Below are 16866 nucleotides of genomic sequence, written 5' to 3' on the forward strand. Positions count from 1 at the left end.
ATTCCTTAGGTGTTTAGCAGCAACCGACACAGATGGAACTATGTTCTCATTTTAAAATCCATCTAAATTTTATCTAGGCTTATAGTCAACAAAGCCCCACTCATGCTGGAGGGAAAGGAAAGAATTCCTAAAAACTCTTCTAATAGTTGAGGAATCTTCCACAATATAGTGGGACATGGGATTGCAGAAAGAAGTGGGAAATTGGTGAAAATTGTTCCCCTATAGCTTCTACAAGATCAAATAGAAGGAATCCTTCTACTGAGGAGCGGGGTGCAGATAAATCTGCATCAGTCTTTTTGATCCTAAGTTAACGCTTCTCATAAGTGAAACAAACAACACATGTTGTTCTTTCTTTCATTTTCAATGCATATTTGCTGATTTCTTTGATAATCAAGTAAGAATTGTTGATCAACATAATTCAGATTAGATAATGACCATGATACAAAATCAATAGTAAATGTCTCAAAATGTAAACATAATGCCACATGCAATTTTTATCCTTTTATTGAAAGGCTTAAGATAACTGCAGTGAAAACAAAAAGAAAGAATACTCTAAGATTTAGTATTCTCAGAACTAGAAGAAATAAACTTTTCCTATTATAAATGATCATTAGAGTTGGTGGCATGATAATTAAACAGAAAAATCAATCATTGAGTGTGTTGCACATTCTCTAGAACTCAATCAATTTATATGTTTCTCTCCCCAGGGTGAGGTCTGTGGGCTATGTGGGAACTATGATGGAAATGGGATTAATGACTTTACAACTCGGAGTCGGTCTGTAGTAGGCGATGTGCTGGAGTTTGGAAACAGTTGGAAGGTATCACCCACATGTCCCGATGCCAAATGCATCAAGGATCCTTGCTCCAAGAATCCTTACAGGAAAGCCTGGTCACAGAAGCAGTGCAGCATCATCAACAGTGAAGTCTTTGCTGCCTGCCACTCTCAGGTATGCCAAATCCTCAGGGCAAATTTTTCACAGGAGTTCATTCTTTCAGGTGACAATCATGCATGCATGCATGTCTGCCTGCCTGCCTGCCTGCCTACTTATCTATGCAGTGACTAGTCTGAGGAGTTGCAGCTCTGTAAATTAAACATGCAAAGGTTCCATGGATTACTATGAATCATTCTGTAGGCACGTAACGTGTGCAGTAATGTATCTGAAGTTTAGCATAGGACCGAATGCCTTTTACAAAATACCAAGGTGGTTTCAGAAGAGGAATTGTTCTCAGGACCTCAGCAGCAGAGGAAATGCTTAAATTTCTCCTCTGCACCTGCTGGGATCACATAGTCAATTTCCCTCCTCAGCTGATGCCATCTGCATTTTTAAGAAACCCGTATGTTAAATGCACAGATGTATTTGACTCCTAGTTCAGCTTCTCTTTCATTTAGTCACCTGAAGTCAATGTTCCGAACCGGTTTTTGAAAGAATTGTCACTGGAAGATCAGTTTTCATTCCTTCATAGGTGGAACCAACTAAATACTATGAAGCATGTGTGACTGATGCCTGTGCTTGTGACACTGGGGGAGACTGTGAATGCTTCTGTACAGCTGTAGCTGCATATGCTCAAGTATGTAGTGAACATGGAGTATGTGTATCATGGAGAACACCATCCATCTGCCGTGAGTATCAGATACGATTTCATGGACAATGACAATCCAAAGCTGGGAAATGAAGTATCAGAGATCATTTCACCCTGCTGAGTATATGACAATGTTCTAATACCATGCCTTATAATAAACTCAGTGAAGGAAACATCTATATGTTTCTGCTACTATTGATATTTATTACAAATCAACAACTACCCAATCTCTGATTCAAAATTGATGTCTGTCTTGTCATGCTAGATAGATACTACTTCAAACATTTGAGTCACGTTAGTGCCTCATTTCATCTCATGCCTGAGTGGTTATCTTCCAATCATTAAAATGTGGGCATTAACATTTGATTATTTTCATAACGGACTAAGCTGTAGCATTTATCCAGAATTGAGATATTTGAGTCTTCATGTTTTTCTCTCGGTTTCCTTAGCCATGTTTTGTGACTATTACAATATCGGAGATGAATGTGAATGGCACTACAAGCCCTGTGGAGCCCCATGCATGAAGACATGTAGGAATCCAAGTGGGAAGTGCATTTATCAATTGCCTGGCTTGGAAGGTGAGAAGACTTCTCTCGTCTTATGTATAGGAACTAGTGTATAACATGCTACTTGATATTTGGTATACTCTCAATCTTTTTGGACAACAAGTATGTTATGATTGTTTATTCATTTAGTCGCTTCTGACTGTTCGTGACTTCATGGACCAGCCCACGCCAGAGCTTCCTGTCGGTCGTCAACACCCCCAGCTCCCCCAGGGACGAGTCCGTCACCTCTAGAATATCATCCATCCACCTTGCCCTTGGTCGGCCCCTCTTCCTTTTGCCCTCCACTCTCCCTAGCATCAGCATCTTCTCCAGGGTGTCCTGTCTTCTCATTATGTGGTCAAAATATTTCAGTTTTGCCTTGAATATCATTCCCTCAAGTGAGCAGTCTGGCTTTATTTCCTGGAGGATGGACTGGTTTGATCTTCTGGCAGTCCAAGGAACTCTCAGAATTTTCCTCCAACACCACAGTTCCAAAGCATCTGTCTTCCTTCTCTCAGCCTTCCTTATAGTCCAGCTCTCGCAGCCATATGTTACTACAGGGAACACCATTGCTTTAACTATGCGGGCCTTTGTTGTCAGTGTGATGTCTCTGCTCTTAACTATTTTATCGAGATTGGTCATTGCTCTTCTCCCAAGGATTAAGCATCTTCTGATTTTCTGACTGCAGTCAGCATCCGCAGTAACCTTCGCACCTAAAAATACAAAGTCTTTCACTGCTTCTACATTTTCTCCCTCTATTTGCCAGTTATCAATCAAAATGCAGATGTTATGATTACTTAAAGGATATTTAAAGTTATCACTCTATAAAGAATGTCACCTTTTTAAATTTCTGTACGTTTCTGTCTTTGGCTTCAAATAATCTGCAGTTAACCTTTCTGAGAGCCTCCTAAGGCATGGTGCTAGAAATCCATAGTCAGATTTAATGATTCTTCTACGTTAATGTTTGTGAGTTTGAACTGGATGGGTGTACAGAGCTGAGCAGAATGTTTGTCTTTCCTTCCAAATTCTTTTGTTTCATTATCAGTCTTTTCTCCCTCAAGTTGCAGATAGATGGGGTTGATAAAAAGGCAGAAGCCAGTATTGCATCCATCTTTTAAATTCTCAATAGTGATCAGGAATATTGGGGCTCTGAGGAAAAGAATTCCAGAAGGAGTAACTGGCAAGAAAACAAATCAAACGGAGGCCTCAATATATCATTTGGAAGAATTTGATAATTAAGCTAATCAAAGCTATAAAATACATATACCAGAGGAAAAAATGTGAGGGGAAAAAAGGACAAATTTTAAACTAGTATAAATTCATTACTATCTAATCCCACTAAATACCTGGAGGGAAAAAACAGTTTTCAGCAGACATTTCTCTGCTTAGGTGCTAGATACATAGACAGAGAAATGGATGTCAGGAGACACAGGCTCTTTTCTAGTGGAGGGGTTTGTGTACCTAGGCTCTACTGTACTTGGTATATTAAAGTCCAATTTTACTCAGTAACATAGTGGAAACTATTGAGGATCTCTATTTTCTGTTAAGAGATACTATCCAGTCTACCTTTTCCAATAGACAGCCTAGCAATTTCAAGGTAGTAGAACACATTAAAAGGCCAGTTTTGGAAACTTGGTCTTGGAACTGATCCAAAGCAGCTTAAATGTTGATCATGAATCATCAGCTTTGTTTGAATTCAGTATCATTCAGGTGACTGGGTTTTTTTCCCCCCTCATCCCTTCCCTCTACTTAGGCTGCTATCCATACTGCCCAGCAGATAAGCCTTATTTCAGTGAGGAAGAGCTGAAATGTGTTAACACTTGTGGCTGTTACGATGCTGAGGGTAACTATCATCCATTAGAAGAAACCTTTAGTTCAGGAGAGATGTGTCAGTCATGGTGAGTACTAATAATCACTACATGCCTTGGTACAGTAGGTATATTCACAGTATACATTACAGTGATTCCAAAAGGACCTTATCTGTTTATTTTCATGCACTTAACAATAATATGTTGGTTGATTGTTTGGTTGATTATGTGCTATCAAGTCATTGTTGACTCTTAGTGATAACATAGATTTTTTTCCATGATGCTCTATCCCTAACCTGGTCCTTCAGGGCTTCCAATGGTGCACCCAGCACCGCTGTAACTGAGTCCATCCACCTTGCTGCTGGTCATCCTCATACACAAACACACACACACACATGCATACACACACATACATACATACACCCACTTTAGATATAGATGAATGTTACAGTAGAAAATTTATAAAGGTTCCTACCCAAATTAAAGGGGAAAAAGCAAGAAACAACTGGCAGCTAAATCCCATCTTTAAGTAGTTGATACTAAGGAATATAGCTTGCTTGTACAATTTTCAGTGACCCAAAGGCTGTCTATGTTCGTGAAAAGCAGAAGGCAGTCTGTCAAAGAGGGCAAAGTCCTACATGTGTCTGAGTGTGTATGAATTTATTTCTCTCTCTCTCTGAATGTAGTGCATAATGTTAATGTGTTTAAATGAGGATACCTTTGTGTTATGAGTCTGTTTACCTATCTGTGTATATGGATATTTATGCAGATGTTTTAATGAATGTAAGTACATATCTTTATGGATATGCACTTATACAAATTTAAAAATGTGTGTAAGTGCATATCCATAAAGATATGTACTTACATTCATTAAAACATCTGCATAAATATCCATATACACAGATAGGTAAACAGACTCATAACACAGCTATCCCCATTTCAACACGTAAACATTATGTACTACATTCAGAGAGAGAGGGAGGGAGAAATAAATTCATACACACTCAGACACATGCACTCAGAGTATATATTAACATCTGTACCATATGTATGCTAAATAATCAAATATTCCCTGAAGTATTTTATGTAAATTTCAACTCTGTCTTCCAAGAATAAACTGTACTGATTGATGCCTGTCCTTTTCTGTAAGTTAATAACTGTATATCCAGGTAATAAACACTGTGAAAGCTTTTTAGAGAACCAAAATGCTGAAGTTATTATTATACCCTTTCTTTTGGTTCCTAGAGGACTGTCTTTCAGCATAATGCCTTCAACAATATTCATTGTAAATCAAAGGTATTACAGGAATGTCCCTATTAGAGACATATGCCAGCAAAGCTATTCAGTGAAATTTGGTAGAAAATAAACTGGAACATGTTTTTTAATGAATCATCAGACTCATCCGTCACTGTTGTTTCTTACAGTAAATGTACCAACAAAGGCATTAGGTGTGACTACGATCCTAAAGGTAACTTGAAAAGATTTAATAATGGTACCAGAAAACTATTTGATATAACTTTGCCTAGCCACACACCATTCTTATTTTCTAAATGCAGCTTGCTACTGCTACTATGAAGGAAAGAAGTATAACTACAAGGAAGTCATTTACAATACTACCGATGGCTTGGGCTCATGTATGACTGCAATTTGCGAAGTCAATGGGACAATCAAGAGAGAAGTCTACGGCTGTGCTGGATTAACCACAAAACGACCATTTGAATTCACAGTGTCAACACCAAATGGAACAGGTATTTCACTCTGTAGTTGGACTGGACACCAGCTTTTCCCACACTGAACCCCTTCCAATATACTTGCCCAATACATCTGGAGGATACTAGATACTAGGGAAGGCTATGAACGAACTGAAATGGGAATCAGTCCCACTAGATCTACATAAATAACTGCAAAGAAAATACAACTATAACCTATCTGCAAAACACTAAATGCGCCAAATAAACAATATTGCAAGTACCCTGTGAGTTGGAATCACCTTCCTCCAATCATGCAATATTGAATTTTGCAGAAATTAATCAACATCTTTCTGTATATTACATCAGCTGGAAACCCACCTCTGGAAACAGAAAGTATCAGGGTGAATGTGTAAGAGAGCAGAAAGTCTCAGAGAAGAGCTAAGCCTGTCCAGATGATACCCTCACATGCAGATCTCAACATGGAGGGACTGAGGAACAGTGCTGATATCCTGAATCACACTGGTCACATCCCTGAAGAGCAAGAAATCTTGGCACAGGTCTCATGTCTGCAGCAGGGAACATTCCTGCTGCAGACAATTTACTGTATACCTGCAAACAAGCAACTGTTGGTTAATGTCCCAGTGTGACTTTACAGAGGGGCTGAGCCATTTCTCACCCCACACATATTCAGCTCAACATTTGAATGCATTGCCTGAAAAAGCAAAATGGATATATCCATTTCTTTTAATCCATTTATAAGGCAATGAAATTTAAACAAAATAAAAGATACAAAGCACCGGCCATTCTTTTTTTTTACAGAAGGATAAAAGCCAATGACGGAGGGATCCAACAATTGTATACTCAATTCCTAGACTCTGCTGTCTGCATACTGACAGGACAGAAATAAGTGCCAAGAGGAATTTGCATTTCTCCATCCTCTTACAATTTCATTATTATTATTTTTATTATTTAAATACAGTTTACCAGTTAATTAATTCTGACTGGTTTTGATACTTTTGACTATTGGATCCTTCCTAATGCTCTAGGATAAAGATATTATTATTATTATTATTATGGTCGATCACACAGTCAGCCAGATGTTTAGACTGGATTTGGCATTTTTGTCCACCTATCAAGTCCTTCTCAAGGAATTATTATTATTATTATTATTATTATTATTATTATTATTATATTTCCTTCCACCTAAAGCAAAGGCAGCTATTTACTATTTCAGCCAACCCAATGACTCATCTAAATTTCTTTTGGGACAAAGGATAGCAAGATTTAGCATCTTTTAGATCCTGTACTCCTGTACTACCCATACCTCTAATTCAGGCAGTGGGAAGGAGCTATAATATACAATAGGTCTTGTCACTCCTTGTCCTCTTCTGAGGTTGGAAAAGCAGGATTCTTAGAAACCCAGTGGCCTTTGCAACACTGTTCTGGAAGCCATCAGACTGCTTCTGGAAACAAACATAGCAATGCTACACATTATTCTGAAGAATTTCAAAGATAAAAAAAGGAAGGAGGGAAGGAGGGAGGGAGGGAGGGATTCATCAATGGTTTCCTCTGTGTTAACTAAAAAAAATGGAAAAGGACATAAGTAGTGAATAATATATGGATAATACAAATGATTCATAATGATAGACCATTTATAACAGTACCAACAAACATAAAAAATAAATTCCTAAGATATACAATCTGATCTTTCCCAGCCTAGCACCCTCCAGATATGTTGGAAAATATAGTTTCAACAAATCTGGAGAGAACCACATTAGGGAACCGGCTTTGAAATTATTGTTAGAGTTTTTCACCGAACATGCCAAAGTGGGAAGCATAGGCAAGTCAAGTACACACTTTGCATTGCTACCCACTCCTCCCTTCTTGCAGGAACTCTTCTATTGAATCCCCCCACAATAGACTTCCTTAATTAAAATCACTATCTTTATTTTATTATCTCATTTTGCAAATATGACATTATCAACATATTATATTTATAAACAAAACATATAATTAAAGTTTAAAGTATATTTTTTTCCCAAGCAAAGGAAAATATGACTATGAGAACTACAAAAGTTGCTTGTGCTTTGTTACATGAGACACAACCCTACTTCCAAAATAAAATAAATATACATAAACAGGTTTTCTATTTTGTTTCCTTAAAGCTACAAGCATCATGAAAAAAACTTTTTTTTTTAAAAAAGGTACATTTATGGAATAAATTAGACCATGTGCAAAAACGGCCTGCTCCTAAAAGCAGGGTTTTTTCAATAAACATTATTGAAACACTATGTTTTATGTTACAGAATCAACTTCATCAGGAACAACGACGTGTGTGCATAAAATTTGTGAATGGATGGGGTGGTATGATGTTAGCTACCCATCATATGGACCAACCAATGGAGATTATGAAACTCCAGAAAACATAAGAGCCAAAGGACATAATCTTTGCAAACATCCAGATAAAGTGGAATGCAGAGCAAAAGAATTTCCCAGGGAAACATTGCATTCTCTCAGACAAAATGTAGTATGCACCACAGCTGATGGCTTGATCTGCAATAACAATGATCAGTTTCCACCAATCTGCTACAATTATGAGGTCAGATTCTTCTGCTGCAATTTTGAACCATGTGGTCCCTTGACATCAATGCCTATTACTACCACCACTGCAGGAACAACAACAGTCCCTGAAACAACTTCACTGCATTATATACCTACATCTAGCACTCCAGTTGCTATTATCACCACTCCTCCTACTTCCCAGCCTTCCACACTAATTTCGATGCAGCCCACTTCTACATCATGCATTCCTATATGTAAGTGGACCCAATGGTTTGATGACCACAATCCAAACACAAGCCCAGACGGTGATTTTGAGCTCTATGCAAACATACGAGCACGTGGACTGGTTTGTGAGCATCCCCAAGACATCAAATGCCAAGCAAAGGACTATGCAAACACTAAAAATCCTCCCCCTCAGCAGCATTTCCAGTGCAACGTAGAGGTTGGACTTGCGTGCAGACATTCAGAGCAGAAAAAGAAACCAAACAAATGTATCAACTACGAGGTAAAATTCCTATGTTGTGATTACAGTCATTGCCATACAGTCACAACACCAGCAGCTTCCAAAACTACACCAGCCAAAATTCTGTACACTTCCACAACATCTACTGGCACCACCACACCACACCCAATCTCAACCACCAGCAAAAGCACCACCCTGGTACCCACGAGTGCAGAAGTAACAACAGGAAAGCAAACAACCACAACCCTTTCCACTACACCGTCAACACTTGTGTCTACAAGTGCAGGAGTAACAACAGGAAAGCAAACCACCACAACCCTTTCCACTACACAGTCAACACTTGTGTCTACAAGTGCAGGAGTAACAACAGAAAAGCAAACCACCACAACCCTTTCCACTCCACTGTCAACACAGCCAGCCACATCTGGAATGGTCTCTACTATATTGACCACCAGCCAAAGCACCACCCTGGTATCCACAAGTACAGAAGTAACAACAGGAGAGCAAACCACCACAACCCTTTCTACTCCACCATCAACCCTTGTGTCCACGAGTGCTGGTGTAACCACAGGAAAGCAAACCACCACAACCCTTTCTACTCCACCATCAACCCTTGTGTCCACAAGTGCAGGTGTAACCACAGGAAAGCAAACCACCACAACTCTTTCCACTACACCGTCAACCCTTGTGTCTACAAGTGCAGGAGTAACAACAGGAAAGCAAACCACCACAACCCTTTCCACTACACCGTCAACACTTGTGTCCACAAGTGCAGGAGTAACAACAGGAAAGCAAACCACCACAACCCTTTCTACTCCACCATCAACCCCTGTGTCCACAAGTGCTGGTGTAACCACAGGAAAGCAAACCACCACAACTCTTTCTACGCCACTGTCAACACTTGTGTCTACAAGTGCAGGAGTAACAACAGGAAAGCAAACCACCACAACCCTTTCCACTACACCGTCAACACTTGTGTCCACAAGTGCAGGAGTAACAACAGGAAAGCAAACCACAACAACCCTTTCTACTCCACCATCAGCACAGCCAGTCACCTCAGGAATGGGTTACACTCCAACAATTTCGATGCAGCCCACTTCTACATCATGCATTCCTATCTGTAAGTGGACCCAATGGTTTGATGACCACAATCCAAACACAAGCCCAGATGGTGATTTTGAGCTCTATGCAAACATACGAGCACGTGGACTGGTTTGTGAGCATCCCCAAGACATCAAATGCCAAGCAAAGGACTATGCAAACACTAAAAATCCTCCCCCTCAGCAGCATTTCCAGTGCAATGTAGAGGTTGGACTTGCGTGCAGACATTCAGAGCAGAAAAAGAAACCAAACAAATGTATCAACTACGAGGTAAAATTCCTATGTTGTGATTACAGTCATTGCCATAGAGTCACAACACCAGCAGCTTCCAAAACTACACCAGCCAAAATTCTGTACACTTCCACAATATCTACTGGCACCACCACACCACACCCAATCTCAACCACCAGCAAAAGCACCACCCTGGTATCCACGAGTGCAGAAGTAACAACAGGAAAGCAAACAACCACAACCCTTTCCACTACACCGTCAACACTTGTGTCTACAAGTGCAGGAGTAACCACAGGAAAGCAAACCACCACAACCCTTTCTACACCACTGTCAACACTTGTGTCCACAAGCACAGGAGCAACAACAGGAAAGCAAACCACAACAACCCTTTCTACTCCACCATCAGCACAGCCAGTCACCTCTGGAATGGTCTCTACTACATCAACCACCAGCCTAAGCACCATCCTGGTGTCCACAAGTGCAGGAGTAACAACAGGAAAGCAAACCACCACAACCCTTTCTACACCACTGTCAACACTTGTGTCCACAAGCACAGGAGCAACAACAGGAAAGCAAACCACCACAACACTTTCTACTCCACCATCAACACTTGTGTCCACAAGTGCAGGAGTAACAACGGGAAAGCAAACCACCACAACCCTTTCTACTCCACCATCAACCCTTGTGACCACAAGTGCAGGAGTAACCACAGGAAAGCAAACCACCACAACCCTTTCTACACCACTGTCAACACTTGTGTCCACAAGCACAGAAGCAACAACAGGAAAGCAAACCACCACAACACTTTCTACTCCACCATCAACACTTGTGTCCACAAGTGCAGGAGTAACAACGGGAAAGCAAACCACCACAACCCTTTCTACTCCACCATCAACCCTTGTGTCCACGAGTGCTGGGGTGACAACAGGAAAGCAAACCACCACAACCCTTTCTACTCCACTGTCAACACTTGTGTCCACAAGTGCAGGAGCAACAACTGGAAAGCAAACCACCACAACCCTTTCTACACCACTGTCAACACTTGTGTCCACAAGCACAGGAGCAACAACTGGAAAGCAAACCACCACAACCCTTTCTACACCACTGTCAACACTTGTGTCCACAAGCACAGGAGCAACAACAGGAAAGCAAACCACCACAACACTTTCTACTCCACCGTCAACACTTGTGTCCACAAGTGCAGGCGTAACAACGGGAAAGCAAACCACCACAACACTTTCTACTCCACCATCAACCCTTGTGTCCACGAGTGCTGGGGTGACAACAGGAAAGCAAACCACCACAACCCTTTCTACTCCACTGTCAACACTTGTGTCCACAAGTGCAGGAGTAACAACGGGAAAGCAGACCACCACAACCCTTTCTACACCACTGTCAACACTTGTGTCCACAAGCACAGGAGCAACAACAGGAAAGCAAACCACCAGAACCCTTTCTACACCACTGTCAACACTTGTGTCCACAAGCACAGGAGCAACAACAGGAAAGCAAACCACCACAACACTTTCTACTCCACCATCAACACTTGTGTCCACGAGTGCTGGGGTGACAACAGGAAAGCAAACCACCACAACCCTTTCTACTCCACTGTCAACACTTGGGTCCACAAGTGCAGGAGTAACAACGGGAAAGCAGACCACCACAACCCTTTCTACACCACTGTCAACACTTGTGTCCACAAGCACAGGAGCAACAACTGGAAAGCAAACCACCACAACCCTGTCTACTCCACCGTCAACACTTGTGTCCACAAGTGCAGGAGTAACAATGGGAAAGCAGACCACCACAACCCTTTCTACTCCACCGTCAACACTTGTGTCCACAAGTGCAGGAGTAACAACAGGAAAGGAAACCACCACAACCCTTTCTACGCCACTGTCAACACTTGTGTCCACAAATGCAGGAGTAACAACAGGAAAAGAAACCACCACAACCCTTTCCACTCCACCGTCAACACAGCCAGTCACCTCTGGAATGGTCTCTACTACATCAACCACCAGCCTAAGCACCATCATGGTGTCCACAAGTGCAGGAGTAACAACAGGAAAGCAAACCACCACAACCCTTTCTCCTCCACCATCAACCCTTGTTTCCACGAGTGCTGGGGTAACAACAGGAAAGCAAACCACCACAACCCTTTCTACTCCAGCATCAACCCTTGTGTCCACGAGTGCTGGGGTAACAACAGGAAAGCAAACAACCACAACCCTTTCTACTCCAGCATCAACCCTTGTGTCCACGAGTGCTGGGGTAACAACAGGAAAGCAAACCACCACAATCCTTTCTACTCCACCATCAACCCTTGCATCCACAAGTGCAGGAGTAACAACAGGAGAGCAAACAACCACAACCCTTTCTACTCCACCATCAACCTTTGTGTCCACGAGTGCTGGGGTAACAACAGGAGAGCAAACCACCACAACCCTTTCTACTCCGACATCAACCCTTGTGTCCACGAGTGCTGGGGTAACAACAGGAAAGCAAACCACCACAACCCTTTCTACTCCGACATCAACCCTTGTGTCCACGAGTGCTGGGGTAACAACAGGAAAGCAAACCACCACAACCCTTTCTACTCCACCGTCAACCCTTGTGTCCACGAGTGCTGGGGTAACAACAGGAGAGCAAACCACCACAACCCTTTCTACTCCACCATCAACCCTTGTGTCCACAAGCACAGAAGCAACAACAGGAAAGCAAACCACCACAACACTTTCTACTCCACCATCAACACTTGTGTCCACAAGTGCAGGAGTAACAACGGGAAAGCAAACCACCACAACCCTTTCTACTCCACCATCAACCCTTGTGTCCACGAGTGCTGGGGTGACAACAGGAAAGCAAACCACCACAACCCTTTCTACTCCACTGTCAACACTTGTGTCCACAAGTGCAGGAGCAACAACTGGAAAGCAAACCACCACAACCCTTTCTACACCACTGTCAACACTTGTGTCCACAAGCACAGGAGCAACAACTGGAAAGCAAACCACCACAACCCTTTCTACACCACTGTCAACACTTGTGTCCACAAGCACAGGAGCAACAACAGGAAAGCAAACCACCACAACCCTTTCTACTCCACCGTCAACACTTGTGGACACAAGTGCAGGAGTAACAACGGGAAAGCAAACCACCACAACACTTTCTACTCCACCATCAACCCTTGTGTCCACGAGTGCTGGGGTGACAACAGGAAAGCAAACCACCACAACCCTTTCTACTCCACTGTCAACACTTGTGTCCACAAGTGCAGGAGTAACAACGGGAAAGCAGACCACCACAACCCTTTCTACACCACTGTCAACACTTGTGTCCACAAGCACAGGAGCAACAACAGGAAAGCAAACCACCAGAACCCTTTCTACACCACTGTCAACACTTGTGTCCACAAGCACAGGAGCAACAACAGGAAAGCAAACCACCACAACACTTTCTACTCCACCATCAACACTTGTGTCCACGAGTGCTGGGGTGACAACAGGAAAGCAAACCACCACAACCCTTTCTACTCCACTGTCAACACTTGGGTCCACAAGTGCAGGAGTAACAACGGGAAAGCAGACCACCACAACCCTTTCTACACCACTGTCAACACTTGTGTCCACAAGCACAGGAGCAACAACTGGAAAGCAAACCACCACAACCCTGTCTACTCCACCGTCAACACTTGTGTCCACAAGTGCAGGAGTAACAATGGGAAAGCAGACCACCACAACCCTTTCTACTCCACCGTCAACACTTGTGTCCACAAGTGCAGGAGTAACAACAGGAAAGGAAACCACCACAACCCTTTCTACGCCACTGTCAACACTTGTGTCCACAAATGCAGGAGTAACAACAGGAAAAGAAACCACCACAACCCTTTCCACTCCACCGTCAACACAGCCAGTCACCTCTGGAATGGTCTCTACTACATCAACCACCAGCCTAAGCACCATCATGGTGTCCACAAGTGCAGGAGTAACAACAGGAAAGCAAACCACCACAACCCTTTCTCCTCCACCATCAACCCTTGTTTCCACGAGTGCTGGGGTAACAACAGGAAAGCAAACCACCACAACCCTTTCTACTCCAGCATCAACCCTTGTGTCCACGAGTGCTGGGGTAACAACAGGAAAGCAAACAACCACAACCCTTTCTACTCCAGCATCAACCCTTGTGTCCACGAGTGCTGGGGTAACAACAGGAAAGCCAACCACCACAATCCTTTCTACTCCACCATCAACCCTTGCATCCACAAGTGCAGGAGTAACAACAGGAGAGCAAACAACCACAACCCTTTCTACTCCACCATCAACCTTTGTGTCCACGAGTGCTGGGGTAACAACAGGAGAGCAAACCACCACAACCCTTTCTACTCCGACATCAACCCTTGTGTCCACGAGTGCTGGGGTAACAACAGGAAAGCAAACCACCACAACCCTTTCTACTCCGACATCAACCCTTGTGTCCACGAGTGCTGGGGTAACAACAGGAAAGCAAACCACCACAACCCTTTCTACTCCACCGTCAACCCTTGTGTCCACGAGTGCTGGGGTAACAACAGGAGAGCAAACCACCACAACCCTTTCTACTCCACCATCAACCCTTGTGTCCACGAGTGCTGGGGTAACAACAGGAAAGCAAACAACCACAACCCTTTCTACTCCACCATCAACCTTTGTGTCCACGAGTGCTGGGGTAACAACAGGAAAACAAACCACCACAACCCTTTCTACTCCGACATCAACCCTTGTGTCCACGAGTGCTGGGGTAACAACAGGAAAACAAACCACCACAACCCTTTCTACTCCGACATCAACCCTTGTGTCCACGAGTGCTGGGGTAACAACAGGAAAGCAAACCACCACAATCCTTTCTACTCCACCATCAACCCTTGCGTCCACGAGTGCTGGGGTAACAACAGGAAAGCAAACCACCACAACCCTTTCTACTCCACCATCAACCCTTGTGTCCACGAGTGCTGGGGTAACAACAGGAGAGCAAACAACCACAACCCTTTCTACTCCACCATCAACCTTTGTGTCCACGAGTGCTGGGGTAACAACAGGAGAGCAAACCACCACAACCCTTTCTACTCCGACATCAACCCTTGTGTCCACGAGTGCTGGGGTAACAACAGGAAAGCAAACCACCACAACCCTTTCTACTCCGACATCAACCCTTGTGTCCACGAGTGCTGGGGTAACAACAGGAAAGCAAACCACCACAACCCTTTCTACTCCACCGTCAACCCTTGTGTCCATGAGTGCTGGGGTAACAACAGGAGAGCAAACCACCACAACCCTTTCTACTCCACCATCAACCCTTGTGTCCACGAGTGCTGGGGTAACAACAGGAACGCAAACCACCATAGCTCTTTCCACTACACAGTCAACCCACCCAATCACCTCTAGAACTGTTCCAAGTATGACTACCTCATCTTTACAATCCATCCCTGTATACAGGTCAACAGCAACTGTACCAAGCACTGAGAGCCCAGCACAATCCACCAGCAGCAAAACTGGGATTACAACCATTTATATCCCTTCCCCTTCTTCTAAACCAATGGTAACTTCTACCTTTTCAAGTGGTAAGTTCAGTAGAAATTTTTCTAAACTTGTTGGGTATCACATTGCCTAAAACAGGTGCACCATCCTCATGTTGACCATCAAAGAGGTCCCTGTATGCAAAGGCCTTTAAGTATTAGAAATTAGGATGACCATCGTAGTCATATCTTTGAAAACGTTTCCATGTTTTTGTTCCCTTTTCTTTTTCCACACTAATGTCTCTATGGGTGTTTGTCATTGTCTCCCTTTTCTTCCTTCTTTTGACCTCTTTCTCTGCCCACTACTTTGTCAATTAATCTTTCCCCCCGCTCTGTCTCATGCCACCTCAAACCCTGTCTTCCCTCTGAAGTCACATTTCTGAACAGCTTTCCATCCCCAATCTGGTCTTGTGTTTTCCTTCCAAGCCTCCTTCCCCAAATGGTCATCCTCTTTGCAACTGCCCCTGACGTTGCCTATTCTCCTTCTCTATGTCTGCAGTAACACTGAAATATCCTTTCATTTGTATCCTCAGCCACCCCTCTGTTTCCTATTCCAGACTTTGCCAAGCTCTTGACTTGTTTTTCCTCTAACATCCTGCTTTTGTACTCTCCTGACTTTGTGATAAACCAGTGAAATAGAGATTAGTTTTAGCTTCTGGTGTTTTCTCTTGTAGAAGGAGACAGGGATAAGTTAACCATAACAAGCAGATACTTCAAAGTGAGGATAAAATTGTTTGGAAAGTCAGTTTATTTGCCAAGTTGTAAGGGGGTAGAAATTCAATTTATTCTGCAGATAAGAGGGAGTGAGAACTCACTTATATTATAGGAGAAATTAAATATTTTATATTTCTTATAAATTAACTATATTAATTGGATGGAGTTTAAAAGTAGATGAGAGAAGGATACTTTCTCTGGGTAGGTTGGTTAATAACTTTACATTGCATTTACTTAAAATGAATTTAAAGTAATCATATTAATAGTATTGCATTTTACTATTTTTGTGTTGTCCCAACCCAATTTTTATTCTTAGCCATCTTTCACTGGCTGCCTTATTTGATGGCCATATGTTGCCTGCTAGAGCCAGTTTGGTGCAGTGGTGAAGGCACCAGGCTAGAAACCAGGTGACTGTGAGTTCTAGTCCGGCCTCAGGCACAAAGCCAGCTGGGTAACTTTGGGCCAGTCACTCTCTCTCAGCCCTGGGAGGCAGGCAGTTTACTTCTGTAAACCTTGCCAAGAAAACTGCAGAGACTTGTCCAGGCAGTCACCAGGAGTCAAAAACTGACTTAACGACACCAAATACACACACACACACACAGCAATGTAATCTTCATTA

General features: G+C 42.8%; 1 protein-coding gene across 1 annotated transcript in view; it reads left to right on the top strand.

Moving 5' to 3' along the window:
• The window catches only part of LOC134487492 (mucin-5AC-like), a 64896-nt gene that overhangs the window by 25098 nt on the left and 22932 nt on the right, over positions 1–16866 (top strand). Inside the window, exons 24-35 of the mRNA XM_063289322.1 lie at positions 708–947; positions 1465–1621; positions 2031–2159; positions 3880–4024; positions 5359–5402; positions 5491–5682; positions 7932–8992; positions 9065–9193; positions 10394–10594; positions 11963–12091; positions 13892–14038; positions 16695–16698. Of these exons, the coding sequence (XP_063145392.1) occupies positions 708–947; positions 1465–1621; positions 2031–2159; positions 3880–4024; positions 5359–5402; positions 5491–5682; positions 7932–8992; positions 9065–9193; positions 10394–10594; positions 11963–12091; positions 13892–14038; positions 16695–16698 (2578 nt within the window). The remainder of the gene's footprint in view (positions 1–707; positions 948–1464; positions 1622–2030; positions 2160–3879; positions 4025–5358; positions 5403–5490; positions 5683–7931; positions 8993–9064; positions 9194–10393; positions 10595–11962; positions 12092–13891; positions 14039–16694; positions 16699–16866) is intronic.

Source organism: Candoia aspera, chromosome 1, assembly GCF_035149785.1.
Source record: "Candoia aspera isolate rCanAsp1 chromosome 1, rCanAsp1.hap2, whole genome shotgun sequence".
NCBI lineage: Eukaryota > Metazoa > Chordata > Lepidosauria > Squamata > Boidae > Candoia > Candoia aspera.